Source organism: Centroberyx affinis, unplaced genomic scaffold (assembly GCF_046629955.1).
Source record: "Centroberyx affinis isolate AG114_WGS23_722 - 3 ecotype Tasmania unplaced genomic scaffold, CSIRO-AGI_Caff_v1 ptg000193l_1, whole genome shotgun sequence".
Lineage (NCBI taxonomy): Eukaryota > Metazoa > Chordata > Actinopteri > Beryciformes > Berycidae > Centroberyx > Centroberyx affinis.
In genome coordinates, this window is record NW_027278886.1 from 1 (window position 1) to 27586 (window position 27586).

General features: G+C 39.3%; 4 protein-coding genes across 8 annotated transcripts; all 4 read left to right on the forward strand.

The window, feature by feature from the left end:
* The first annotated feature begins 2270 nt into the window (after positions 1-2270).
* LOC139659944 (immunoglobulin lambda-1 light chain-like) lies at positions 2271-7164 on the forward strand. Of its 3 annotated transcripts, XM_071537970.1 has the most exons (8): positions 2271-2442; positions 2542-2859; positions 2951-3298; positions 3817-3942; positions 4054-4085; positions 4268-4372; positions 6488-6584; positions 6704-7164. In XM_071537970.1, the coding sequence occupies exons 1-8, from the start codon at positions 2379-2381 to the stop codon at positions 6775-6777; spliced, it is 1164 nt and encodes a 387-aa protein (XP_071394071.1). In that variant the 5' UTR covers positions 2271-2378; the 3' UTR covers positions 6778-7164. The 3 variants fall into 3 exon arrangements, with proteins under 3 accessions (XP_071394071.1, XP_071394087.1, XP_071394078.1); XM_071537986.1 differs by lacking the exon at positions 6488-6584 and having other exon boundaries at positions 4268-4294; XM_071537977.1 differs by lacking the exons at positions 6488-6584; positions 6704-7164 and having other exon boundaries at positions 4268-4463.
* A 2962-nt stretch (positions 7165-10126) lies between these two features.
* Positions 10127-12474, forward strand: LOC139659933 (immunoglobulin lambda-1 light chain-like). The gene is made up of 6 exons (XM_071537959.1): positions 10127-10208; positions 10308-10625; positions 10728-11075; positions 11596-11721; positions 11833-11864; positions 12046-12474. The coding sequence occupies exons 1-6, from the start codon at positions 10145-10147 to the stop codon at positions 12172-12174; spliced, it is 1017 nt and encodes a 338-aa protein (XP_071394060.1). The 5' UTR covers positions 10127-10144; the 3' UTR covers positions 12175-12474.
* LOC139659915 (immunoglobulin lambda-1 light chain-like) lies at positions 10140-25517 on the forward strand. 2 transcript variants are annotated; one of them, XM_071537942.1, is made up of 6 exons: positions 23379-23469; positions 23568-23912; positions 24021-24368; positions 24783-24917; positions 25014-25045; positions 25297-25517. In XM_071537942.1, exons 1-6 carry the CDS (start codon positions 23403-23405, stop codon positions 25423-25425), a joined length of 1056 nt encoding a protein of 351 aa, XP_071394043.1. In that variant the 5' UTR covers positions 23379-23402; the 3' UTR covers positions 25426-25517. The 2 variants fall into 2 exon arrangements, with proteins under 2 accessions (XP_071394050.1, XP_071394043.1); XM_071537949.1 differs by lacking the exons at positions 23379-23469; positions 23568-23912 and adding an exon at positions 10140-10264.
* LOC139659691 (uncharacterized) lies at positions 16767-19961 on the forward strand. 2 transcript variants are annotated; one of them, XM_071537921.1, is made up of 5 exons: positions 16767-16877; positions 17026-17733; positions 17869-17988; positions 18079-18119; positions 18274-19961. In XM_071537921.1, exons 1-5 carry the CDS (start codon positions 16823-16825, stop codon positions 18388-18390), a joined length of 1041 nt encoding a protein of 346 aa, XP_071394022.1. In that variant the 5' UTR covers positions 16767-16822; the 3' UTR covers positions 18391-19961. The 2 variants fall into 2 exon arrangements, with proteins under 2 accessions (XP_071394022.1, XP_071394023.1); XM_071537922.1 differs by having other exon boundaries at positions 17961-17988.
* Positions 25518-27586: the final 2069 nt, after the last annotated feature.

The following is a 27586-nucleotide window of genomic DNA, read 5'->3' on the forward strand; positions in this document are numbered from 1 at the left end:
CACCTTTATTGGCATTTTGATGCTACATGTTAGCTAATTTGAGTGTAAACATTTTAGTTTAACCTTGCAATATTGCTATTTCTTCCAGGGATAAGCATGTATAAATAGGTTATAAGCAGAGGTGTAAAGTAACGAAGTACAAGTACTCTCGTTACTGTACTTGAGTAGTTTTTTTGAGGATTTGTACTTTTTAAAGTATTTTTATAATGCTATACTTTCACTCTTACTTGAGTAATTTAAATAATAGATATTCTACTTCGCTACTTTTAAATGTACATTCCGTTACTGAGTAAATTCAGATTTTTGTTTTACACACCGCACTATGAAAACAGCACGGTAGCATTGGGACTGCTCGCTAACAGTTCCAGAATCACTTCAGCATTTAGGGCGCAACTGGTGGCTCGTTAGTGCAGCGGCCAATGAAATTAAATTGCGCTCAAGACTGGCCAATTGAATTAGACAGGCGTAGACGATCCACAAAATTGTAATGATCCCCATCGTCACATTAGGTCAGAAATCTCAGTTTCATTTGACACGGCTGATAGCCATAGCAAAATGGATGGATCTGATTCTGATATTGCTTCTGCTAGCAGCTCAGGCTACACCCATCCAGCTAGCTAGCTAGGCTAGATAATTAACAAGGTGTGTGTTGGGGACTGCCCATTGTTCCGACGTCCCATTATTCCGAAACTCCAATAGTCCGAAAAATGTCCCATTGGAGGCCCTGCCTCCTAATGTTTCACACCCTCTTTCCCCCGGTTGATTGGGAGCATCTGTGTATATATATGGCTGTCGGAACTGACGTCCGGTAACTTATCAACTAGCCTACACTGCTCCAAACATCAGACCATGTGCGTCCATGAAGAAAACGTGAGCAGATTGTTCTTCTTAGGGAATTAAGCCTCACTACCATCGTAATATCACTGCTGCATGGAACGCTGCATTATTCCAACCAGGGAAATAGGATTGTTAGAGTAAATATCCGACCGGGAGGTCCGACAGCCAGCTTCCTCCGTTGCACCCAGGAAGGTCCGATGACGTCATTCTGCATAATAATTAGCCATGCGCTTCTGTTTGTTTGAGAAACGATGGAAGATTCAGTGTGAACAAGGTATGAAACATTAGGAGGCAGGGCCGACTGATTGCAGGCCATGAATCTTTCTAACTGCAGGGAGAGTGTGTATTTTCGGAGCAATGGGCATTTGTTTTCGGGATAATTATAATATGAAACATTTTTACAGTAACGCAAATGTACTTTTACTTGAGTACTTTTAAATAGGCTACTTTTTTACTCTTACTTGAGTAATTTCCTGGACTAGTAATTTTACTTGTACTTGAGTTAATTTTCACTGAAGTAACAATACTTGTACTTGAGTAGGATTTGTCAGTACTCTTTCCACCTGTGGTTATAAGGCCCTTAAGCCATTGTGGAAGAGGTTAAATGAATCCCTGAGTGATTTTGTTGCTGTAGGGTTAGAATTCATAGAAGTGTTCCTTACTAGCTAAAGTTAGGTCTACCACAAGCTGGAATTTCTGTTATGTTTTGTCTCAAAGCAGTATTGAAGGTTGCGATTATTTTTTTCACAATTACTACATTGCTTCTTGCAATATATTTGATGGGGAATATTTTATTCATTATTTTATCTTCAATTGGAGGAGTTGGCAACACAGTAAGGGGTTAAGTGGCTCGTGTAAATTCAGAGCTGAGAAACTAACTTGCTGCCATTAGCATGTGTGATCAACCTGCAACATATTGCCTGAATATTGTATTTCTTCGATAGACTGTGTCTATCGAAGTCACCTCGCCAACAGTATTGTTACGAGTTAGACTGTTCTGGATTACGGGCCGCAACGGATACAATTTAAGACTGCATATTGTTTTTTTTTTCTATGTTCAACAGATAGTGTTACATATACAAGCAGACTACTTTTTCCATTTTACAAGCCTTATTGTGTTTTAAGTGTCTGTAGTCGTTGCCCTTTAGTATTATTTTATATAAGTGAATGACAATTATATCACTATAACATTAACATAAAAATTGTAAGATAAACATTGAAACATGTAATGACATATCTTTCAGACACATGATGCTTTTCAGCCCATCTCAATCCAGAAAGCAAGGCTTAGAGACAATGTGACAGTAATGCTCCATTTCCAATACAAATTTAAACTCAGGCAGCAGTTTAAATCATACAAAAATATAATGAAATGTTTTTTGCTCCACTGTTAACCTACTGATTTGACCCACTCAACAACCAATCAGGTATTCTGCAGGATGAAAATGACGAACCAATCAGAAACTTGACAGATCTGGCATGATGTTAAGTCTGCTGTCGCTTCAAAAAGTCAGAATTGATGTGGAGAAGAAGCACGACTGATGGAGCTAGGAGCAGAGAAGATGATGGCGTACATTCTCAAAGTTTTCCTGCTCTGTAATCTGTGTAAGTAACAAATTTCCACTTGTAGGATCTTTTCATGAGAGTCTACACACACAGAGGTGATTACATCATTTACACTTCCTGCTTTTCTGTTTCTTTCAGATGTGGCACAGTTCAGTGACATCTCTCAGCCTGTTTCTTTCCAAACTGCGGAGCTGGGAGACCCAGTTACTATTGAATGTCAGATAAAGAGTGTTATACAAAGTAGAGTATGGTACAAATTAACTACTGGGAGGAGACTAGAGTGTGTGACATCAATACATAATTCCAATAGTCACCATTATTCAGTAAACTTTAATGGCATCAAAAATGATTTGAACATATCTGCTACAACGTGGGAGGACATTGGCACATACTACTGTGGAGTGTTATTTTTGAACTCCATTGAATTTGGACCAGGAACCTTTCTGATGCTAAAATGTATTTTATCTGTGCAATTTACCATTAAACTTGCATCCCAGGCTAAATTAACATGAATGTGTTAACACAGTTAATTTGGTTTCTTCCCAAGGTCCAAAGATCAACAGTGATTCTGTTGTTCAGCAGCCAGTGTCTAAGTCAGTCCAGCCAGGAGACTCTGTAACTCTCAACTGTTCTGTTCACACTGGCAACTGTGGAGGAGAATACACTAGTGTCTCTTGGCTGAAAAACTCACAAAATTCTGGTCCGGAAATGATTTACTCCTCTGTAAATAAGAATGACAGCTGTGAGAAGACTGAGACTGGCTCTCAACAAACTAGCTGTGTCTACAACCTTCCCAAGAAGAACCTCAGCTCTGCCGATGCTGGAACCTACTACTGCGTTGTGGCTTCATGTGGGGAGATACTGTTTGGAAATGGGACCGAGCTTAACATTATAAGTAAGACATCAAAGTTAAAGATGTGAAGGATTCCATTCCAAGATGCTGTATATCAACTTTGAGGGGGGGGGGGATTCCTGAAATGCATAAGTTGATAATTAAAAGAATACAGGTGACCCCATCCTCTATAATATTTTAAATGATGCGTACACAGCAAATTTTCCAGTGTAGATCCAAATGTAGATGTTTTTTTTCAGTGACAATTATTTGGAGGTGACAAGTGTTAACTGGAAAGATATAAAGCTGATATGGCTCTGGTCTAAAAGTGTTGAATTAACTTTGATGGTGTGGACTTATATTAAAACTAGCACAGTGTTTATTTTTACACTCTCAATGTTAAATTAACACTGACGATTTTGCTGTGCATCTCAAATTTTATATTAATGTCTGCAACCAATGTGAGAGACCAGAAACCATTCAGTGCATTTTGTTTTGTTTTTTGAAATGGCGGATATTGCACTTACAGCTTTTTTTATTCAGAAGAAAAAAAGTATTTGCTTATTCTCTTTGGTGTTAAGGAAACTTAACGGCACTTGACTGGAGTCCAACTGTTGTTGCACTGGCTTTGTCAAACATCGTTCTTGGGATGGCAACGCTTCTACTTGTATGGGCACTTTGCAAGAGTCGGAGCAAAGGTCCCACAGGTATTGCAAATTACACATTATAATCATTAGCTGTACATCTGTAACAGAAGAGTGACATATTCTCTTAAATTTTGTAGCATTGACAGTAGTTATCTTTGACTCTCTCTTCAGAGGAAACTGGTGGATCTTCTGAAGGCAATCAGGTAATGCAATTCTTTTTTTTTTTTTAATTACCAACCACTGATTTATACTCAAAGTTCAACACTGACATTGCCACATGTAAATTTGCATGGCATATTTGTCTGTCTGTTTTCCATTATACCTTTCTCTCTCAAACTGTCAGAACAAGTCTATAATACTTTATTTCCATTTCCGTCTTCCTCAGACTAGTGATGCAGTTCACTATGCAGCAGTGAGTTTGGCTCCCAGAAGCTCCTCCTCCAGGCCAGCCACAGTGAAACACAGTAGAGACGCTGTATTGTATTCTGAGGTCAGGTACCGTGAACAGGACTGAGAGGTTTAGTCCTGGACAGGTGGAGATATGAGGGAATTAATATCAAATGAATGAATCTCTTGTTGACTCTCTTACATAAAGAATATTAAAATATGACCAAAGACCTCTCTGTCATGTTCTTTGTGAAATATGAAAAAGACGGCCACAGGAATAGCACTACTTACTTTTTCAATTATTACATTTTTTACATTTATATAAACCCGCAATAAGCAATATGACAGTTTACAACCAACCCTGAAACACATGTTTGCTATGTGGAGATTCCATTGAGACATAATGATATAAACCAATATCCACACACCAACCACCAGCTACTAGTGGTTAAATTATTATGATGGGCCATGAAACACAAAGGGCAGAACCTAAAACACAATCTAACAATTCACAAGACCAAATGTGCAGTGCAAAATAATGCTTAATAAATGGTTCAGTAAAACATTTGAGTGCAATGTGTTTGCAGTTGTCTATCAAAGCATGCTCATAAAATAAGACAAGGGTTTATTAATACCTTCTAACCAGAAATGTAAGCACAGGTTGCACTTTTCAAACTAGCCAAGTCTCAGCCTTTAACTTGTGTTGTCTCTCCTGCGGTAAAGGTGGTGCGTGAGTTTCCATTGTTGCTTAAGTCCTTGCAGAGCTTTTACACAGGAAGACTGGCCTATAGTCTCAAGCCCACAGCGTCTTGCAGTTCAACCAGCCTGGTCTCACAAAATTCTGTGAAATGAGCATGATGTCTTAAAATAGAAACAACATGTTCTGCACACAAAAAGTGAGAGAAACGTGTTTCCACACCAGAACGGATTATGTGGAGGAGCCATGACTAGAAACAGGAAGTAGTTTGAGATTGAAATAGTGAAAATAAGGGTGTGGAGGTCGAGGTGGTGATTGGGCATATACGTTTACCTTCAACTTCAACAACCCGGGTTCAGTTCCCTACTCATGTAAAGAAGTGCTCTAATGTGAGTGAAGTTTTCGTTTTCAGTTTTTATTAATTAATCTTAACCAAAGACTTACCCTAACCTTAATTCAATTGTTTTTGTTGCCTAACATTAATGTTTCAGTTCCTTAAATTCTACTTTCCTAAACTTAACCTTTAGCTAACCTTTTCATGTAACAAGTAAAAATTACATGTCCAATTGCTATTGTCTTGCAATCCTCGGCAATCATCAGAGCTGTTTGTGAGCTGCAATATGAGATCAAGAAGCGGACAAAGTCACAGTGGACAGGACATAACATCCATCAATCAATTTAAGATAGACTCAACACTTCTTCCAGTATTTAAAGTACCTAGTCTTATTACATAAGAAACTGCACATTCAACCAAGCAAAGAGCTATCCACTGAAATGAAATGAAGCAGCCATTACACTAAGGCCTATTGACCTTTGCCCATATACTCTGCACCTCCTTCAGTGCAGCAGCCTTTGTGGTTTTCAGCAGGATGTAGGGGTGTTTGTGCTCACACATACATGCTCCTCATGCCACTAACGACCATTGTAGCATCCAAAACCAGCACATTTGTTACATATGGTATCTAATCAGCCTAAAGGACCCACAATTAACTCATCAGGTCACTTGTAATTATAATAATGTAATGTAAAATAATGATAATAAATATAGCATAGCAGCAATACACTGGATTTCACTATAAGAGCATCGCAATGATGAAATATGCTGCCAGAGAAACGGCATGGCTCTTTGACGTGTTTTTAATCGTTTTTTTTAATACAATGGAGTTCTATGGCTGCTGGGACATGGCTTTATTGGGCATCGGCTACATGGACGAGACTTGTTAGCAAAACAAATTCATTGCTGATTTTGTTATTTTCATAGGATTTGTTGACGGTAAGAAATGCATTAAAAAACACCAGCCTAATCCTTTAAGACTGATTGCAAGAGGCTTACAATGGCTAGCAACGGCAACATGTTGCCCCCCCTCCCCCTCCCTAGTGTTTGAGAGTAGAAGAAAAAGAGCCGCCCTAAGAACCCCAAACATAACTGTTACCATTTGTTGCTATGAATGGTTTTATCTTGTGACTAGTGTTCCTGACTGAACTTGCAAAGTAAAACGGTTTCTCTTTTGTGCTATAAAGCAATACAGCACATTTCCTGTGACACCCACTGTCAAATGCAGTGTAAAGGACAGTCTTGCCAGTCTTCTTGGCCATGGAGTTTTGTCTTTTGTTTATGGTAATTACATTGTCTCAAAATTAATATGGTAATGATTTATTGAAATTAAAATGCTTTACCTAGCACCTTTAATTCCGTTGCATTTATTTCTGTACTTATTTACTTTTCTATTCTTTAAGTTACCAATGCTGCTGGGAATCATCTGGATGTGGACTGTCAAGACAAGTCTGCCGCAGCAGCAAGACTGAAATAAGTTTTGATTGGAAGACACCAACACTCAGCCTAATGCCAACACAGCACAACATGCCACACAACATACACGTTATGTTGTGTATGGTTAATTTAAAGAATAGTGCATTTTATGGTAGTTTGCTGTACTTTCAGTAAAGACAGATACAATTGAATTTATAAACATGAACAGAGTGTTAAATGTAAATGTCTAAATTGTAATGCTTGGTCTATTCCCCATGCGTCTGTCTTGGTCTGACCAGCTTATAAATGTCCCCCTGTGTGGAAGTCTTGTGTGGTCAGTTTGTTTAGTTCACTTGTATTTACTTGTATTTACCAACTCGTATTTTGTGTTCGGAGTTAGTTAGTTGACTTCAGTTTTAATGTGCCCAAAAACAGTTCTTTTTTTGTAACAATCTTATTTTCAGTCGTTGTACCTTTTTCTGACTTTACTACCTATATTTTCTTTGTTACCATCCTTGTGGATCAATAAATCCTTTAATTTTGAGCACTCTACCTAGTCTACTTCTCACATCTGTCTAATTCCTAGGAAAAGTCAACAAAATCATTGTCTTACTATTTCTCTGTAGAGTATGTGTAACCCCCCCCACACACACACACACACTTACACTTGTATACATTTTTTTTGTCTTTTTCTCCCTTCTTTGTACTTTATTCATGTTATTATAGAATGTTAATTATAGCTCGCCTAAGGCACTGTCTTTTGTATGTCAGTCTGCACCAGAGTGTATCAGGCGCAAGGATACATGGGGTTAAGTGGCTTGTATAAATTCAGAGCTGAGAAACTAACTTGCTGCCATTAGCGTGTGATCAACCTCCAACATATTGCCTGAATCTTGAATTTCTTCCAGGGGTAAGCATGTATAAATAGGTTATAAGGCCCTTAAGCCATTGAGGAAGAGGTTCATTTTTGGCTGGACCGCAACAGCGGGGCCAGCCCTACAAACGCGAATGTCTGTCACTGACTGACTGACTGACTGACTGACTGACTGACTGACTGACTGACTGACTGACTGACTGAGTGAGTGATCAAGTTACACCATTGGTCGGCCGTGGCATGTGGCACATCATAGGATCACAGAGCCAGAAATTTCAGTTTCGTTTTCTCCGCCGTCTAGTTTCTCCGCTGAGATCAGGAGCCCGTTTCTCCCACACAGTAAGCAGGCTGACCAATATCATGCATGTAAGCTGAAGCTAAAGTAGAATCTATACAATTATATCATATCACCGTTTATGTCGATGCATACTGTATGCGCGAGCTCAGTCCACCTGAAGCCCCTCTGTTCTGAGAGAGACACAAGCAAGCATGGAGGTTTCATCACGCCGAGGGCTTATTTCCGACCTTCCCGAAGTTTCCCGGGGCCACGGTTCCGGCCAGTGCCACTAGCTGGCCGCCGATTTGTTCCCGATGATCCGGCCGAGATTTCGGCCGGGGTCCCGACGACGATGCGCCCCCGGTGTCCGGCGAACAGCGTCGGCACCGACGGGTAACAGAGCGCCTGGCGCTTGGATCGGCAGGATCAATGCGGGCCGTGGGCGCGGTGAAGAGGACAGCGGTGGAGAGAGACGGGACGCGCTGGAACGATCAGTATGGATGTATGGACTATTATTCTGTATTAGCAGTCTACAGCGGAGTTAGTTACACCATTGGTCGGCCATGGCACGTGGCACACTCATACACGGTCCAGCCATATACTAGGTTTTGGCCTAGTCTTGTTATTTTGTTGCTGTAGGGTTAGAATTCATAGAATTGTTCCTTACTAGCTAAACTTAGGTCTACCACAAACTGGAATTTCTGTTATGTTTTGTCTCAAAGCAGTATTGAAGGTTGCGATTATTTTTTTCACAATTACTACATTGCTTCTTACAATATATTTGATGGGGAATATTTTATTCATTATTTTATCTTCAATTGGAGGAGCTGACTACACAGTAAGGTTAGGTAAGGTTAAGTGGCTTGTGTAAATTCAGAGCTGAGAAACTAACTTGCTGCCATTAGCATGTGTGATCAACCTCCAACATATTGCTGAATATTGTATTTCTTCGATAGACTGTGCTCCTGATATAGACCGGTTTCACTGCCTTGCCATTCCCATTGGAGGGCTTCGCTGCTTCCAATCCACTTCCGACTGCTGCGCCATGGCGACTAGGCGCGGATGGAGCTGGGAGCCGGCTAACCTGACATGCCAGATGGTTTGTTACACAGAACCATCTGGGAAGTCGTCCTTGGAAACTGTTTGGAAAAGGGCAGGCACTTTCAAAAAATACTTGGCAGGTGATTGGACGAACCATCTGTCTATCACCGTCTATCACGGGCTAACTTCAACCAATCAGATCAACGAACCATATAAACAAACTCTTACCGAAGCCGGTCGAGAGAAGAGCGAAAACATCTTTTCCATCCAGAAAAGCCTTCAGTGCCGTTCTTTGCTCTTCTTTCAATGAAGAAATACTCTCCAGTTCAGAAATAACTGATCTTATAGCAGCATCTACGCTAGCCTCTTTAGGAGCCGCCATTGTTGTGAACGAACAGTCGCTTCTCGCTGTCGCCACACCTAAACCACGCCCCTAGCTGCCCTCATAGGACGCTGATTGGTCCGCACCACTGTGGTTCGGCCACAAACGCATAACTTGAAGCCTGGCAAGATGGATTCTCGCGTGATCGTGATCTCGCAAATCCAGCTGCCTCGCAAGGTAAGGAGCCGGCTGGGAGTAACAGTGTCGCCCTCTAGTGGAGTGAATCAGTTATGATCCACAGTAGACCACTCGGTGGATGAAGAGAGAGTCACCTCGCCAACAGTGTCGTTGCAAGTAAGACTGTTCCGGATTACGGGCCCCAACGGATACAATTTAAGACTGCATATTATTTATTTTTTTTCTATGTTCAACAGATAGTGTTACATATACAAGCAGACTACTTTTTCCATTTTACAATCCTTATTGTGTTTTAAGTGTATGTAGTCGTTGTCCTTTAGTATTATTTTATATAAGTGAATGACAATTATATCACTATAACATTAACATAAAAATTGTAAGATAAACATTGAAACATGTAATGACATATCTTTCAGACACATGATGCTTTTCGGCCCATCTCAATCCAGAAAGCAAGGCTTAGAGACAATGTGACAGTAATGCTCCATTTCCAATACAAATTTAAACTCAGGCAGCAGTTTAAATCATACAAAAATATAATGAAATGTTTTTTGCTCCATTGTTAACCTGCTGATTTGACCCACTCAACAACCAATCAGGTATTCTGCAGGATGAAAATGATGAACCAATCAGAAACTTGACAGATCTGGCATGATGTTAAGTCTGCTGTCGCTTCAATAAGTCAGAATTGCTGTGGAGAAGAAGCACAACGACTGATGGAGCTAGGAGCAGAGAAGATGATGGCGTACATTCTCAATGTTTTCCTGCTCTGTAATCTGTGTAAGTAACAAATTTCCACTTGTGGGATCTTTTCATGAGAGTCTACACACACAGAGGTGATTATATCATTTACACTTCCTGCTTTTCTGTTTCTTTCAGGTGTGGCACAGTACAATGACATCTCTCAGCCTGTTTCTTTCCAAACTGCGGAGCTGGGAGACCCAGTTACTATTGAATGTCAGATAAAGAGTGTTATACAAAGTAGAGTATGGTACAAATTAACTACTGGGAGGAGACTAGAGTGTGTGGCATCAATACATACTTCCAATAATCACCATTATTCAGTAAACTTTAATGGCATCAAAAATGATTTGAACATGTCTGCTACAACATGGGAGGACATTGGCACATACTACTGTGGAGTGTTACATTTTAACAAAATTGAATTTGGACCAGGAACCTTTCTGATGCTAAAAGGTATTTTATCTGTGCAATTTACCATTAAACTTGCATCCCAAGCTAAATTAACACGAATGTGAACATGTCTGTGATCACAATTCATTTGGTTTCTTTCCCTAGGTCCAAAGATGAGCAGTGACTCTGTTGTTCAGCAGCCAGTGTCTAAGTCAGTCCAGCCAGGAGACTCTGTAACTCTCAACTGTTCTGTTCACACTGGCAACTGTGGAGGGGAATACACTAGTGTCTTTTGGCTGAAAAACTCACAAAATTCTGGTCCGGAAATGATTTACTCCTCTGGAAATAAGAATGACAGCTGTGAGAAGACTGAGACTGGCTCTCAACAAACTAGCTGTGTCTACAACCTTCCCAAGAAGAACCTCAGCTCTGCCGATGCTGGAACCTACTACTGCGTTGTGGCTTCATGTGGGGAGATCCTGTTTGGAAATGGGACCGAGCTTAACATTATAAGTAAGACATCAAAGCTAAAGATGTGAAGGATTTCATTCCAAGATGCTATATATCGAGTTTGAGTGGGGGGGGGGATTCCTGAAATGCATAAGTTGATAATTACAAGAATACAGGTGACCCCATCCTCTATAATATTTTAAATTATGCGTACACAGCAAATTTTCCAGTGTAGATCTAAGTGTAGATTTTTTTTTTTCAGTGACAATTATTTGGAGGTGACAAGTGTTAACTAGAAAGATATAAAGCTGATATGGCTCTGGTCTAAAAGTGTTGAATTAACTTTGATGGTGTGGACTTATATTAAAACTAGCACAGTGTTTATTTTTACACTCTCAATGTTAAATTAACACTGATGATTTTGCTGTGCATCTCAAATTTTATATTAATGTCTGCAACCAATGTGAGAGACCAGAAACCATTCAGTGCATTTTGTTTTGTTTTTTGAAATGGCGGATATTGCACTTACAGCTTTTTTTATTCAGAAGAAAAAAAGTATTTGCTTATTCTCTTTGGTGTTAAGGAAACTTAACGGCACTTGACTGGAGTCCAACTGTTGTTGCACTGGCTTTGTCAAACATCGTTCTTGGGATGGCAACGCTTCTACTTGTATGGGCACTTTGCAAGAGTCGGAGCAAAGGTCCCACAGGTATTACAAATTATGCATTATAATCATCAGCTGTATATCTATAACAGAAGAGCGACATATTCTCTTAAATTCTGTAGCATTGACAGTAGTTATCTTTGACTCTCTCTTCAGAGGAAACTGGTGGATCTTCTGAAGGCAATCAGGTAATGCAATTCTTTTTTTTTTTTAATTACCAACCACTGATTTATACTCAAAGTTCAACACTGACATTGCCACATGTAAATTTGCATGACATATTTGTCTGTCTGTTTTCCATTATACCTTTCTCTCTCAAACTGTCAGAACAAGTCTATAATACTTTATTTCCATTTCCGTCTTCCTCAGACTAGTGATGCAGTTCACTATGCAGCAGTGAGTTTGGCTCCCAGAAGCACCTCCTCCAGGCCAGCCACAGTGAAACACAGTAGAGACGCTGTATTGTATTCTGAGGTCAGGCACCGTGAACAGGACTGAGAGGTTTAGTCCTGGACAGGTGGCGATATTAGGGAATGAATATCAAATCAATATCTCTTGTTGACTCTCTTACATAAAGAATATTAAATATGACCAAATACCTCTCTGTCATGTTCTTTGTGAAATATGAAAAAGACGGCCACAGGAATAGCACTACTTACTTTTTCAATTATTACATTTTTTACATTTATATAAACCTGCAACAAGCAATATGACAGTTTACAACCAATCCTGAAACAAATGTTTGCTATGTGGAGATTCCATTGAGACATAATGATATAAACCAATATCCACACATCAACCGCCAGCTACTAGTGGTTAAATTATTATGATGGGCCATGAAACAGAAAGGGCAGAACCTACAACTCAAACTAACAATTCACAAGACCAAATGTGCAGTGCAAAATAATGCTTAATAAATGGTTCAGTAAAACATTTGAGTGCAATGTGTTTGCAGTTGTCTATCAAAGCATGCTCATAAAATAAGACAAGGGTTTATTAATACCTTCTAACCAGAAATGTAAGCACAGGTTGCACTTTTCAAACTAGCCAAGTCTCAGCCTTTAACTTGTGTTGTCTCTCCTGCGGTAAAGGTGGTGCGTGAGTTTCCATTGTTGCTTAAGTCCTTGCAGAGCTTTTACACAGGAAGACTGGCCTGTAGCCTCAAGCCCACAGCGTCTTGCAGTTCAACCAGCCTGGTCTCACAAAATTCTGTGAAATGAGCATGATGTCTTAAAATAGAAACAACATGTTCTGCACACAAAAAGTGAGAGAACCGTGTTTTATTATGTGGAGGAGACATGACTAGAAACAGGAAGTAGTTTGAGATTGAAATAGTGAAAATGAGGGTGTGGAGGTCGATGTGGTGATTGGGCATATACATTTACATTTACCAGTTCCTTAAATTCTACTTTCCTAAACTTAACCTTTAGCTAACCTTTTCATGTAACAAGTAAAAATTACATGTCCAATCGCTACTGTCATGCAATCCTCGGCAATCATCAGAGCTGTTTGTGAGCTGCAATATGAGATCAAGAAGCGGACCAAGTCACAGTGGACAGGACATAACATCCATCAATCAACTTAAGATAGACTCAACACTTCTTCCAGTATTTAAAGTACCTAGTCTTATTACGTAAGAAACTGCACATCCAACCAAGCAAAGAGCTATCCACTGAAATGAAATGAAGCAGCCATTACACTAAGGCCTATTGACCTTTGCCCATATACTCTGCACCTCCTTCAGTGCAGCAGCCTTTGTGGTTTTCAGCAGGATGTAGGGGTGTTTGTGCTCACACATACATGCTCCTCATGCCACTAAAGACCATTCTAGCTTCCAAAACCAGCACATTTGTTACATATGGTATCTAATCAACCTAAGGACCCACAATTAACTTATCAGGTCACTTGTAATTATAATAATGTAATGTAAAATCATAATAATAAATATAGCATAGCAGCAATACACTGGATTTCACTGGACAAGAGATGGGAATCACCTGGTTGCTACTGGTAAATGTTTGGAGCATATGAAGTTACAGTTATGCAGTTGTGCATAGGTGAAGTGAAGTGTGAATGTTGACAAACTTTGGAAGCAAAATTTTCTCCAACTTTCAGACTTAATCATCCAACTTTGGAGGGCATTCATGTGAAATTTCCAAGTATGAAATTCATTTTTCAGATAGACCTGACAGCACATGAATAAACCAGTAGTCTCTCCCTTTTGCCCCACCTTTTTGGGAATTGCATTAAGCTATTTTTGATGTGACCATTAAGATTTGTAGACACAACTAACAATGTCTAGGGACAGGTAAAAATATAGATTTTCCGATTAATTGCCATTTTCATTTGGACAATCCAATATTGATTCTTAAAATCCAGGTCGATATTTTAATCTATGCCTTTTTCTGTGGATGTGTGTAGATTTTTACTAAATGTTTTTTATAGCTGGCCTCCTCTCCTGTAGATGTCTCTAGTTTGCGACAACTGATGCAAGTGGAGGGCAACAGCACCCGTACAACTTTGACAATAATTGGAAATAATATTTTCATATTTTAATAACATGATATTCCCAGATTTTAACGTCAGCTCCCTACTGTGGACTGCATGCATGATATCTGTTTATAGTTGATACCATGGCAGTGACAAACGTATGGGACTGCCATAAACCAGACTATATCAAACAGTGGATAGCGCATGCATACAAGCATCGGTAAGTGGCAAAAAGACGTCAACAGTGTCCTTTGGAACAAATTTGAACACTCTGTGTTGTCTACAATTCCTTGTTCCTAAATATGAAACGCAAATGATAATACCCATGTCAGAATTTTAGACATCGACAAATCCCCTTTCAACAAGATAGGAGTCTTGTCTTGTTACAAAGATGGTGCACAAGTGAACCAACCTCTCTTAAAGGGACTTTGGCCTAGCAGCACAGTTGAACTAGCTACTAAGAGCAGGCTTCCACCCTGACTAGCTAAGACAAGGCAGGACAATATTGATCATGAAAGACCCCAACAAGGGAATAGCTCCATCCAACTACCGACCAATAACATGCCTGTCCACAACATGGAAATTACCGTCAGGGATCATAGCCACAAAGCTGAATGGAAATATGTGTCAATACATGAGCAGCACTCAGAAGGGGACTGGAAACAACATCAGAGGCTCAAAGCACCAGCCACTGGTAGATAGAGCAGTCACTCAAGACTCTAAGGCCAGACAGACCAATCTGAGCACAGCCTGAATTGACTACAAGAAAGCTTACAAATCAATGCTGCACACATACAGTATATCCTTGAATGCCTGGCATTTTACAAAGTCAACAAGACACTAAAAACACTCATCAAGAACTGATGTGTAGACTGTGCAAAGATGCCTCCAAGACAGTCAAGCACATAGTAGCAGGATGTAAAATGCAGGCGGGAACAGCATACACTCGCGGCGCAACCAAGTTTCAGGGGATTGTGTACAGGAACATCTGTGGTGAGTATGGGCTAGATCCTCCCGAATCTAGATGGGAGACACCATAAAGGGTGGTTGACAATGACAGAGCTAAAATCCTGTGGGACTTCCAGATCCAGACAGATAAACAAGTATTGGCCAACCCACTAGACCAGACAAAAGCTGAAAGGGACTACCAGGGGCTGAAAGAAGAACTAGAGAGGTGGAAAGTGACGGCGAAAGTGGTCCCAGTGGTGGCAGAAGCACTCGGGGCTGTGATCCCAAAGTTGGGAGAGTGGCTCCAACAGATTCCAGGAACACTCTCAGGCCTCTGGTAGAGGATCCAAGATTGAGGAAGACACACATAACACCCATATGGGTCAGAAGGGACACACACACATATATATATACTTTACTATATAATTTATTTATATAAATAAAAAACATTCTATTCAATCAAGTCTATAGAAATAGAATTAAAGAAGTGATTTGAAGGATGATAGTGGCTCTACTAGCCGAAGACCAGGTAATTTCCAAGTCTTAAAACTAGACAAGAATCTGAGGTTGGCTACTGGTTCAGAGGGGGTTAAAGTGATGTTGAACTTTGGTAGGACCTTGGGTTGTGTAGCTTCCTGGCCATGACGTAATGGCAAAATGGTAAATTCTCTGTTATCTGTTGGTCTGGTGCTCCGATAGAGGCAATTGGAGAATTGCATTTTTTCTCTCTCCATTCACTGCCATTGTATGGCGACAAAGGTCTCAAAATCAAACTTCCTAGCACATAGGGTTAGGGTTAGAGTCAGTGACCGGACACAAACAAAGCAGATTCTGACAATATATAAAAAAAACTAGTCATGCTGCTGAATTGTATATCAGTGAATCGCTTTCTTTATGTTTATTAAACCTTTCAGTTTGAACAAGTGTAACAATGAAATCCAGAAGTGGAAAGATGTTATTTCATCTCTGCATACCAGTCAAAATCCTAGATGCTGCATTCTGAACAGGATGGAGAGGTGAAAGAGACTTTCAGTAGATGAAAGGAAAGGCTTTTGAAGTATGTTTTTTTTTTAAGTAGAAAAATGTCAGCCACAATAAGCAGCTTTGAAACAAGCTGCCATATAGATCAGAAGTCAGGATTCAATTCTGTGAGCCTTTCACTAACCCTAACCCTAACTGTCAAAATGTGCCTCTTCACATCACAGATTACAGTCTTGGTTCTCTGGACTCTAACTTTAAAGTCATTCATATACTCAAGTATGGATTGAACTTCCTAAAATCGTATGAACAACATGTGAATTTGGTGTGTATTTTCTGATTAAATGCAGACTATATGCTATCTTCTCTTCAAGTCAGAGAATATTATGCCTGCATGCCTGTTATCTGATCTGCATAACTGTGATAGCTGTAAAAAATTGGAGCATAACTGGACTCCACTTTGTCTTAAACCAATGTTTATGTATTAAGACAAATTCTGTTTCACTTATTTTAAAGCAAATTTTAGGATGTTGAGTCATTTTGTGGTTCAGATAGCCTACCTCTTCCCACGTCTTTTTTCAAGGACCAGAATTGACACTAGGGGGCTGTGACCAAGTGTTCAATGTTGCCTAAATAGGACATTCAGTCAGTTCAATCAAACACAGTCTCGTCTCTGAAGAGTGGAGTACGTACGGAGATTATCTCTATTCAACACAGAAATTTTGACACAATGACACCTCCGAAGTTTGCTTTTTATCTGACATGTCTATTCTTGGGCAGGATGGGTAAGTTTTACCTTTTTGGACTGCAGTTTGAATCCTTTAAACTTTTTTTTTTCCTTTAAACTTTTTTTTAATGTATTCTGCAATACAGTATGTACATTACGATTTACTCTCTATCAAATTAATTGTGCTTTTGCTAATTTCACTTCAGATCATATGACAACTCTAAAACTGTCCTCATCTGTACATCAGGAGAGTGGTCTTATATCAGTTAACGTTGGGGACAACGTGATTTTGCGATGCTTCTGTGAAGGTGACGTTGCAGCAAAGTTTTACTGGTATAAGCTAACACTGGGACAGAAACCAAAGCTCATGTCTACCTTCTACAAGTATGATAAAAATGGCAGTTTTCATCATGAATTCAAGGACAATCCACGTTTTATACTGGACACTGGAAATGGTAAGAATGACTTAAAGATCTTAGATTTGCGCCTTTCAGACTCGGCGACTTATTTCTGCGCAAGTAGCTATTCCTTTGACTTTGCATTTGCGGAGGGAGCTATTCTCAGTGTAAAGGGTTCGGGGTCCAACATCCGAGCTTTTGTCCATCAGCCAGCGTCTGAGACCATCCAGCCAGGAGGCTCTGTGACTCTGAACTGTACAGTACACACTGGGACCTGTGACGGAGAACACAGTGTTTACTGGTTCAGAAGCTCAGGAGAATCTCATCCAGCAATCATTTACACCCATGGAGTCAGGAATGATCAGTGTGAGAGGAAACCCAAGACACAAACACAGACCTGTGTCTACAACTTCCCAATGAAGAGCCTGAATCTTTCTGATGCTGGGACCTACTACTGTGCTGTGGTCTCATGTGGGGAGATACTGTTTGGAAATGGGACCGAGATGGACATTGAACGTAAGTCACATTTTAGCAGAGGTTGTCTCATCTCACAAATAGTTTTGATTACTCCCTCACTAAACTTCAGATTAATATTAACAGAAAAAAGCAGAACATTTTGCAATATGTCCTAATGTCTGCGGATCTCTGCAGATGGGGATTCTGTTGTCTTGGTGTATTTCTTGATTGCGGCATTGGCATTCACCACCATCCTGGTTTTTGTCCTGGCTTTCTCTATGTACAAGATGAACAAGAGAAACAGCCAATGCACAGGTAATTAATATTCTTTGTATTTGATAGCATATATTCACTGTACATGGCATTTCAGTAAGAGGGCTTTTCATAATATTTTCTCAAAAACAGATTCTCAACCAAGGTCAGCTGCTTCTATTTCAAATGTAGAGGTGAGTCTTTTCTATTTACATCAACTGTTGTATTACTGTACGAAGATATTTTTATAGCACAACAATGGCATGTTTCTGTGGGCTTCTGTTATATTGTTGTCATGTGGAATATGTTACATTATGGTTATTTACCAATTCTACTTTTTGTTACCAGGGCCAACATGCAGACAACCTCCATTACGCTGCTTTAAGTGAAAACAAGGCCAACAGATCAAGAAGACAGAGGGACAACACCAAGACTGAATGTGTGTACTCCAGCATAAGGCAGTAGAGCTGGGCATGTTTCATCTGTACTTTGATTGACTTTGATTTTGATCAGGCTTTGTAACACGGCATCATTTTATCAGTGTCTCTTTCTAAGGGTAATGTAGACTTTCCTGAAATAGGAATAGTTTTGTCAAGGTGATTTCATCTAAATATGATGATTATAAAGCCTTGCCTTGCAATAATAATAATCCAATAATCCAAATATGCTTTTAGAGGACTCAGTGACGTGACTCACTTGTATGTTCCAACTATTTTCATCATTCACAAAGACTATTTCAGGAATATAGTTGGTAATATTGATGTCTGCTGAAATTGTTTTGTTTAGAGGAGCTGATACACATCAATTGAGGAAACCATTACAAGTGGTCAATTATGCTGAATAGTCCACTGTTTTATAAAGCAGGTTTCCTTTACCATTAGAGGATTAACCTTCCACTGTTTAACATATAAAACTTGCACGAGTGAACACTATATGTGGGGGGGACAGAGCTTTACCCTGTATGATTCTCATCCATCTGTGGATGGTGAGGTTTTTGACGAAGAGGAGAATCTATGATTCTCGTCTGCCTTAGGCAGTGAGATCTGACGTAAATATCAGATCAAGAGTAGAATCAGGAAAGACAGGGGGAAAGAAAATTAAAGAAAAACATATGAGTTCACTCACAATGTGCATCTAAAAGTGGGAGTATTTGTTGTGTTCTTTTATCTTTCTATTTTACTTGATTTGATTATTTTAATGCAATGCATTTTGCTTGTTCTTTTATATGAATTTTATATTTTTATCTGTCTTTTATTGATGTAAAGCACTTCGAGCTGCATGATGTGTATGAAAGGTGCTATACAAATAAAGGTTATTATTATTATTATTATTATTATTATTAAAAGACTGAAAAAAATAATAATTTGCATTGCCATTTTCAGCTTTCCCCAAAGTATCTATGTATGTTAATGTGTTGCTATACCTGTAGGTTACAATGTGCGGAGAAGAACTACATTCACACCTCTGTAGTGCTGATGGGGTTAACTACCGTAGAGAGTTTATGCTATAGAGTTTCTGCTATTGGAAAATAAGTAGTAAAAATAAAATAAGTTTGTACCATGTACACTTGATGACCTGAAAATTCCCCTGCATCTGTCTTCTACACTGACCAAAAGCATGAAATGTGCCACTTTTCCACAAAGCCAAACCTTCATCATTGACAGTGCACTATGTGGACTATGTGTAAGGCAAAGATCCAGTTTAATAGTCACTCATAGAAACACACCATACTCATCAGTCTCTCTTAGTTTAATGACACAAGGAATAATTACATGCAATGCAGTGTATTGGTAAATACCTGTTAGTCTTCGGTTGTTTGTTGTAGGCACACTGATTGCATGACAAAACCAGAGATGTAAGACTCTTTTTATAGCTTCCTTGCGGTCAGCAGTCTAAACATGCTTTGGTATGGTTTGGTCATATAGTCTACATATCTAGGACCCTCTGCTCTCTTTGTTTTTGTATCTATGTGGTTTCAAGCAGGATGTGTGGAGTCACAGTGTTGCCTCATTTTCTTGCACAGCACCCATATACTGTAACCCTATGTATAACTGCTCTACAAAGAGCAACTCATGAGACACTTTGACCTTGACATAAAGAGTGTGTGTGCATGCGTGCATGCATGTGTGTGTTTGTAAGGATAAACCAGATTTTATCTAATGAACCTGGAAGTATGTATTCTTTTCTTCATGATGCAATATGAAACCATTCTAATCAGTTGATAGGGTGATAAGAAAAATGGTGCAAATTAGTTAATTGTATGAGTTGCTCTCTGTGTGTTTAATCTATTTGTCCCTGGGTGCAAATTTGTAGGATTGACTAATGACCACAAAGATAGAGCTTCAACCAAAACAATTTCTCTACTTGTTCCTATGGAAACAAATACACAGACATGTACAGATGCTGTCCAGTCCCACGGCGCCTAAATGTGCAACATCAACCGTTGCTGTAGTGTAAGTTTCTACATAGTCCTGGAATAGTCTGGAAAACCACATCATTCACCAATTAAATGCATTGTAAAGAAGAATAGATCCACACTACTACTATACTGTTACGCTTTGGTCTGTCTTTCAGTATCATAGCCTGTTAGTTAAAATGTTCAGTTAGCATTGCCCAAATTTAAATTCCACATCTGTAAGGCAAACTGCTATGCTAGCATAATCTAGTAGCTCAAATATTCACCAACGAAAAGATTTTTTGTCACGCATAGATAAACCTCTACAGTTACACACACACATTGTGATAAGAACACTAGGCAAGTGAGCGTCACTCAATATGAGGTGAGAGAGTGCCGTTTCGTTAGCACTGGGCAATTCGCTGGCAAAAATATATATTTTTTTGTTACATACAGATTAGGCACCACAGTTGCAAAGTTATACCTAACCATCACTCAACATGAGGCGAGAGAGCACAGTCTGACTTATCAACTGAATGACTTGAATTTGGCCCTGGTGAACACGTCTTGTGCCATGGGAAAAATAACTGAAGGGGTCGCCAAAGTCATGAAGTTCCAAATTCTGCCGGTAGCAGCTTAAACAACACCATAAGTTGTATGAAATGAGTAAATAATTTACAAATAACTTACAAATAACAAAACGTACAGCTGTTGTGATCCCCTTCGGGCCATTCATAAAGTGAATTAATGGATATACTGGATAGCCTACATATATTAGATTTAATCTGCGATGTTTTTTAGATGGAAAAACAATGTAAAAATGTCAGCTGACAAAATAAAAATGAGTTATTGTTTTTAAAATATCAGAGAGCATGCTACTTCTGTTCACAATGATACATTTCAAGCCGCATATCTAATAGATTTTAGGGTCTTGTTCTGGGTTTAATAGCAATAGTGTAAAACACGCGTGGCGGTCCAAGACTCTGAGCAGCGCTGGAAGTTGTGGCTGGGCGCCGGCAGACACTGCCAGTCAGCGGTGGTGTGTGCCCCTTCATTGTAAACACGGGTTTTGATTTTTTTGACGTTGTATGACGTCCACCTGACATGTCTGGTGTACAACCCCTTTAAAGGGAGGGAGACCTCAGGGAGGTCTGGGAGGGAGGAACCGAATAATGTCATTATTGTGCAAATAAGAAACAAGCTGAAGAAGATTAGTGCTCTGGCTCAGAAAGAAATGGCAGAGGCTAAAAGGCTGGGAATAATTCATCCTGAGAAAGGAGCTTTGAATCTGAGCTTTGGATCCCAATACCTATTAAGAAAGCTGGTGTGGTATTGGTCAGAAGTGTAAGGGATGAAGAGGAAGTTGATGAGAAGTACTTGTTGTACTTGGTTGCTCCAGCCTCCTCCCTCCTTGACTTGGACCATCTATCAAAGGACCTGCAATCCTGTTCTCACAGATATGATCAGACCAACAGTGGTGTGTGTGATGTTCATACCACCTGCTGCACATCAGTGCTCAGCTGTCATGTAATACACACGCACGCACACACACACACACACACACAATCAACAACACCTCCTCTATTCCCTTAACTTCCTGTTTTTTTTATTTTATTTTATGGCATTATACACTTTTGCATCCATAATGCACACACAAACCACAGCACAATGACAACACATAGCTTTTGTTTGAGCAATATTCACACGTTTACTGGCTTTTGGACACGTTAGCTAATGTGAGTGCATGCATTTTAGTCTAACCTTGTAATGTTCAATATTGCTATTTACTTTGCTGTTCAATTAAAGGTTAAAGGCTACATTAAAAAAATTAAGACCACATTTAGCATAAACCCGTTGATTCCTGATGGAAAGAGGATGTTGGTACTTGCCCCCCATCTCGTCCCTGGAATTTGTCTTGAAGAGCTAGAAGACGGATAAGAGGTGATAGCAGCCCTTGATAACAGTGAATATGCACTCTGACCAGGTAAGCTAATATGAAGTTTAAACAATATATCAGTAGAATAGTGCAACTGGAATAAAGTTTTGTATAACTTGCAAAGTAAAATGATTTATATTTGTGCCATAAAGCAATTCGCAGATTTCATGTGGCACCCTATTTAAAATTCAGTCTAGAGGCCTGTAGAGACTTCCTTTCCATTCTTTAAGTTACCACTGCAGCTGTGATCTTGGGAAGTGTTGGCTGGAAGATACCAACGCCCAGCCAACACCAACACCACATCATGGAGAGTAATGTCATGTTGGTATGGTTAGTTGAAAGCAATGTCCTTTCATTTTATGGTAGTTTGCTGTTGTTTCAGGAAAGGCAGATACAATTGAACTTGTAAAGATGGTACGGTGGTTAAGTGTTAATGTCAAAATTTTGTTTGTCCATTCCCCATTATGTCTTGTCCTTGTATAAATGACCCCCTGTGTGTCTGTCTTGTGCTGCCATTTTGTTCAGTATTTACTTTGTTCACGTATTTTGAGTTCGTTTTAGTTGACGTCAGTTTTACTGTGGCCAAGAGCAGTTTTTTTAACAACGGTATTTCCTGTTCCTGTTGTTTAACCATTTAATGTTTCCTGATTTTGTTACCCCTATTTTCATTGTTACCACCCTTGTGAGTCAATAAATCCCTTAATTTTGACCACTCTACCTGTGACTCCTCAAATTTGTGTAATTCCGGTGAAAAGTCAACAAATTCTTTATCTTCCTATTTCTCTGGAGAGTATGCAAGTAGACTACTTTCATTTACCAGCCTCTTATTGTGGTTTAAGTGTCAGCAGTAGATGCCATTTAGTTGTTTTAATATTTTTGAGTGAATTATGATATTAACTAAGATAACAATTATAAGATAAACATTGAAAAAAATACTAATATAACATTGAATTATGACATTCTTTCTTAAGATGCCAACTACTCTGATCCACTCAGCAGCCAATCAAGTATTCTGTAAGATGAATATGATGAACCAATCAGACGCTTGCCAGATCTGACACGATGTAAAAGATGTTGCTCTTGGTGAATGTTAAGTCTGCTGCCGCTTCAATAAGTCAGAGTTCCAGTGGAGAGGAAGCAGAATCAATGATGGAGCTAGGAGCAGGGAAGATGATGGTCTATCTTCTAAATGTTTTCCTGATCTGTAATGTTTGTAAGTAAGAAATTTCACTTATAGGAACTTTTCATTAGAGTTTACACACACAGAGGTGATTATATGATTTAGGCTTCCTACTTTTCTGTTTGTTTCAGGTGTGGCACAGTTCAGTGACATCTATCAGCCTGCTTCTTTCCAAACTGCAGAGCTGGGAGACCCAGTTACTATTGAATGTCATGTAAACAGTGCTACTAGAAAAAGAGTATGGTACAAATTAACTACTGGAAGAAGACTACAGTATGTGGCAACGGCAGACACTTTCTATAATCGGAGGATATTTGGTGATCAATTTAATCATGGTTATTCAGTAACATTTGACGGCATCAAAAATGACTTGAGCATATCTGCTACAACGTGGGAGGACATTGGCACATACTACTGTGGAGTGTTAGATTTAAACGATATTAAATTTGGACCAGGAACCTATTTGATGCTAAAAGGTATTTTATCTGTGCAGTTTACCCTTAAAACATTCGCCTCCCAAAGTAAGTTAACATGATTGTCCACATGTCATCAGCGATCACAATTCATTTGGTTTCTTTCCCAAGGTCCAAAGATGAACAGTGACTCTGTTGTTCAGCAGCCAGTGTCTAAGTCAGTCCAGCCAGGAGACTCTGTAACTCTCAACTGTTCTGTTCACACTGGAAACTGTGCAGGGGAATACACTAGTGTCTTTTGGCTGAAAAACTCACAAAATTCTGGTCCAGAAATGATTTACTCCTCTGGAAATAAGAATGACAGCTGTGAGAAGTCTGAGACTGGCTCTCAACAAACTAGCTGTGTCTACAACCTTCCCAAGAAGAACCTCAGCTGTGCCGATGCTGGAACCTACTACTGCGTTGTGGCTTCATGTGGGGAGATCCTGTTTGGAAATGGGACCGAGCTCAATATTAAAAGTAAGACATTAAAGCTAAAGATGTGAAGGGGTTCATTCCAAGATGCTATATATTGATTTTGACAAGATAAAATTACCTGCAATGCATCATTTCATAATGTAAAAAATGCAGATGACCCCATCCTCAATAATGTCAGCATTTTCTGAGCAAAGGTCTTAAGATAGCTAATAACTTAAATGATAAGTACATAGGAAATTTTCCAGTATAATTAAGTCTAGATATTTCACTGATGTGTGATGTTAATTGGAGACACGTTTGTCTACTCATAGAGCTGATATGGTCTAAAACTGTTAAATTAACTTTGATGGTGTGGACTGATATACACACTTGCGTTGATTTTGTTTTTCAAGTAGTAGATTTTTTTTTTTAAAAAGCTAAATAAAATACTGTTTGTTCATTCTCTTTGGTGATAAGGAAACTCCACCTTGAACTCACCACTTGACCTGAGTCCAACTGTTGTTGCACTGGCTTTGTCAAATATCGTTCTCGGAATGGCAATACTTCTACTTGTATGGGCACTTTGCAAGAGTCGGAGCAAAGGTCCCACAGGTATTACAAATTATGCATTATCAGAAGCGGAGTAACTTACTGTCTTATATTCTGAAGCAAATGGCACTAACAGTAGTTATCTTTGACTCTCTGCAGAGGAAACTGATGGATCTTGTGAAGGCAATCAGGTAATCCAATTTATTTCCTTTTATTACCAAAAATTATTAATATAAGCCAAGAGTTCACTTATGTACCGTAACATACATTGTCTCCTACAAAAGATACTGATACTGTCAGCTCGTGACTGTGGTCACAAGCTCAACACCCACATTGCCACATGTACATTTTGCATGGCCCATTTGTCTGTTTTCCACTACACCTTGTCTCAAGCTGTCAGAACAAGTGCGTAATAATTTATTTCCATTTCCGTCTTCCTCAGACTAGTGATGCAGTTCACTATGCAGCAGTGAGTTTGGCTCCCAGAAGCACCTCCTCCAGGCCAGCCACAGTGAAACACAGTAGAGACGCTGTATTGTATTCTGAGGTCAGGCACCGTCAACAGGACTGAGAGGTTCAGTCCTGGACAGGTGGAGATATGAGGGAGAATGAATATCAAATTAATGAATATCAAATGTATCTCTTGTTGACTCTGTTACATAAAGAAGGTTAAAATATGACCACAGACCTCTCTGTCATGTTCTTTGTGAAATATGAACAAGCCAGCCACTGTAATTAAAGCTGCACTAGGCAACTTCGCACCTTTGCAGCTCCAGTTGTCAGGGAAAGGTAACTGTCTGAATTTAAAGGACATCAGTACTCACAAATCATATACCGTGATGTCAGTAAACTGCCCACATGTCTCATGTCTACCAAAACAGCCGGTCTGTGATCGCTTAGGAAGATCTAATGTTGGCAAGTCCAGCTTTCTCTGGATAGAGTGAAACTGAAAATGATACTGAAACTGAGACAATTTGTATTTTGGTCTTAAAGGATAACGCTGGTGTTTTTTAATGCATTTCTTACCGTCAACAAATCCTATGAAAATAACAAAATCAACAATGCGTTTGCTCTACTCCCGTTACTTTCTGACTTCCCACGTACCGTTTTTAGCCTTCAACCCGGAAGTCATTGGCTCCAATTGTAAGCTAAAAACCTTGAAATACAGCTCACAAAGACATAGTTTCAATTTTAAAAATCGATAACTGTTACCACGAAAAGTCAGGCTGTTGTAGTTATTACCAAATCAAATTCAAATGGGAACAAATTTCATTACGCCGGGGACTATTTTCGGTGCTACGGAACTACTCTCCTGAGATCGCAAACATGTTTACAGCCGGCTTGTTAAGTTGTTTGAGGAAAAAGTCGGCTGGCCCGGTGCATCGCATGAAATATGTCGCCCAGAGCAACAGCATGGCTCTTTGACATGTTTTTAACCCTTTTTTTTTAATACAATGGAGTTCTATGGCTACTGGGACATGGCTGCATTGGGCATCGGCTACATGGACGAGACTTGTTGGCAAAACAAAATCATTGCTGATTTTGTTATTTTCATAGGATTTGTTGACGGTATGAAATGCATTAAAAGACATCAGTGTTATCCGTTTAAATTCATTACTTCCTGACAACGTAGAAGTGATCATAACTAGATCACTTCTACATTGTGGTATTCTTAAATCCTTAAGTCAGTGAAGATGCTCAAACTGCTAAATTCAACTTAGTTGTATGTTTTAACTATATCAGAGCGAAATGTTTGTATTTTTTCCACAACTAAGTATATTTAGCAATATTTATTGAATGATGTCAGTGTATATGACCACAAATATTACAAAGTCATTGTCAAAGTAAGTCAATAATTTTTATGATTCAAAGTCACAACCAAAGTAAAGTGATACAACCTAACACAATTTTATAAGTCTGTTATAACATTGTAATTAACTTAACTCGTCTATGTAATTGCATTTTATGTTTTTTTTCAGCTGTAATAAAAAAAAAAGAGGGTGGAAGGGTTGAGATTTCAAACCCCCTCTGTTGGCTGTTGGAGGGAAAACACATCACCTCTATTTTTATTAAACACATCATCAAACAGTTTAAGACGGTTCATCACGGGGCGACCTGGTGGCTCAACCGGTTGAGCGTGTACCATTTAGGATAAGTCCTAATCGCAGTGGTACGGGTTTCAATCCAGATCCTTTGCTGCATTTCATCCCCTCTCTCTGCCCTGTCTTTCCTGTCTCTCTTCACTGTGACAATACAAGAAAGTAGAAATGCCCAAAAAACATAATAGATAGTTTATCACCTTAACTGGTTAGGCTAAGGCTAAATTGTGGCAAAGCAAACCTGACCAAGACCACATTAGTACATTATGTTCTGGGCCTAAGGCTAAATTGTCACAAATTAAACCTGACCAAGACCTGACATGTGGCAGGCCCCTAGCACATTAGTGCATGTTCTTGGCCTGTCCCTAACTCCAGCAGTTGGCAGGTGATATATGAAACACTCACCAACAAACCAATGCCTTCCCTACCTTATTTGGTATAATTACACAAGACATTATTTTGAATAACTCTGGCATTGTTTGCTACCTTAATTACTTGATGTGCAATACTTAGGAAGTGGGGCATGTTGTCCTCCCAACACCCATACAATGGTTTAGAGATATGATTTGGTTTATGAAACTGGAAAAAACATTAGATATGCCATGAAAGGGTTAGCTGAAAACTTTGCCCCCC

What these genes read in the sequence shown, in the direction of transcription:
- LOC139659691 (XM_071537921.1), top strand. Translation starts at nt 16,823, where the DNA reads ATGACACCTCCGAAGTTTGCTTTTTATCTGACATGTCTATTCTTGGGC. An exon ending in TCTATTCTTGGGCAGGATGG is followed by an intron (nt 16,878 to 17,025) that starts GTAAGTTTTACC and finishes ATTTCACTTCAG; the next exon opens with ATCATATGACAACTCTAAAA. An exon ending in GAGAAACAGCCAATGCACAG is followed by an intron (nt 17,989 to 18,078) that starts GTAATTAATATT and finishes TCTCAAAAACAG; the next exon opens with ATTCTCAACCAAGGTCAGCT.
- LOC139659944 (XM_071537970.1), top strand. Translation starts at nt 2,379, where the DNA reads ATGGAGCTAGGAGCAGAGAAGATGATGGCGTACATTCTCAAAGTTTTC. An exon ending in ACGCTGTATTGTATTCTGAG is followed by an intron (nt 4,373 to 6,487) that starts GTCAGGTACCGT and finishes TGTGCTATAAAG; the next exon opens with CAATACAGCACATTTCCTGT. An exon ending in AGTTTTGTCTTTTGTTTATG is followed by an intron (nt 6,585 to 6,703) that starts GTAATTACATTG and finishes CTATTCTTTAAG; the next exon opens with TTACCAATGCTGCTGGGAAT.
- LOC139659915 (XM_071537942.1), top strand. Translation starts at nt 23,403, where the DNA reads ATGATGGAGCTAGGAGCAGGGAAGATGATGGTCTATCTTCTAAATGTT. An exon ending in TTTCCTGATCTGTAATGTTT is followed by an intron (nt 23,470 to 23,567) that starts GTAAGTAAGAAA and finishes TGTTTGTTTCAG; the next exon opens with GTGTGGCACAGTTCAGTGAC. An exon ending in GATCTTGTGAAGGCAATCAG is followed by an intron (nt 25,046 to 25,296) that starts GTAATCCAATTT and finishes CGTCTTCCTCAG; the next exon opens with ACTAGTGATGCAGTTCACTA.
- LOC139659933 (XM_071537959.1), top strand. Translation starts at nt 10,145, where the DNA reads ATGGAGCTAGGAGCAGAGAAGATGATGGCGTACATTCTCAATGTTTTC. An exon ending in TCGGAGCAAAGGTCCCACAG is followed by an intron (nt 11,722 to 11,832) that starts GTATTACAAATT and finishes CTCTCTCTTCAG; the next exon opens with AGGAAACTGGTGGATCTTCT. An exon ending in GATCTTCTGAAGGCAATCAG is followed by an intron (nt 11,865 to 12,045) that starts GTAATGCAATTC and finishes CGTCTTCCTCAG; the next exon opens with ACTAGTGATGCAGTTCACTA.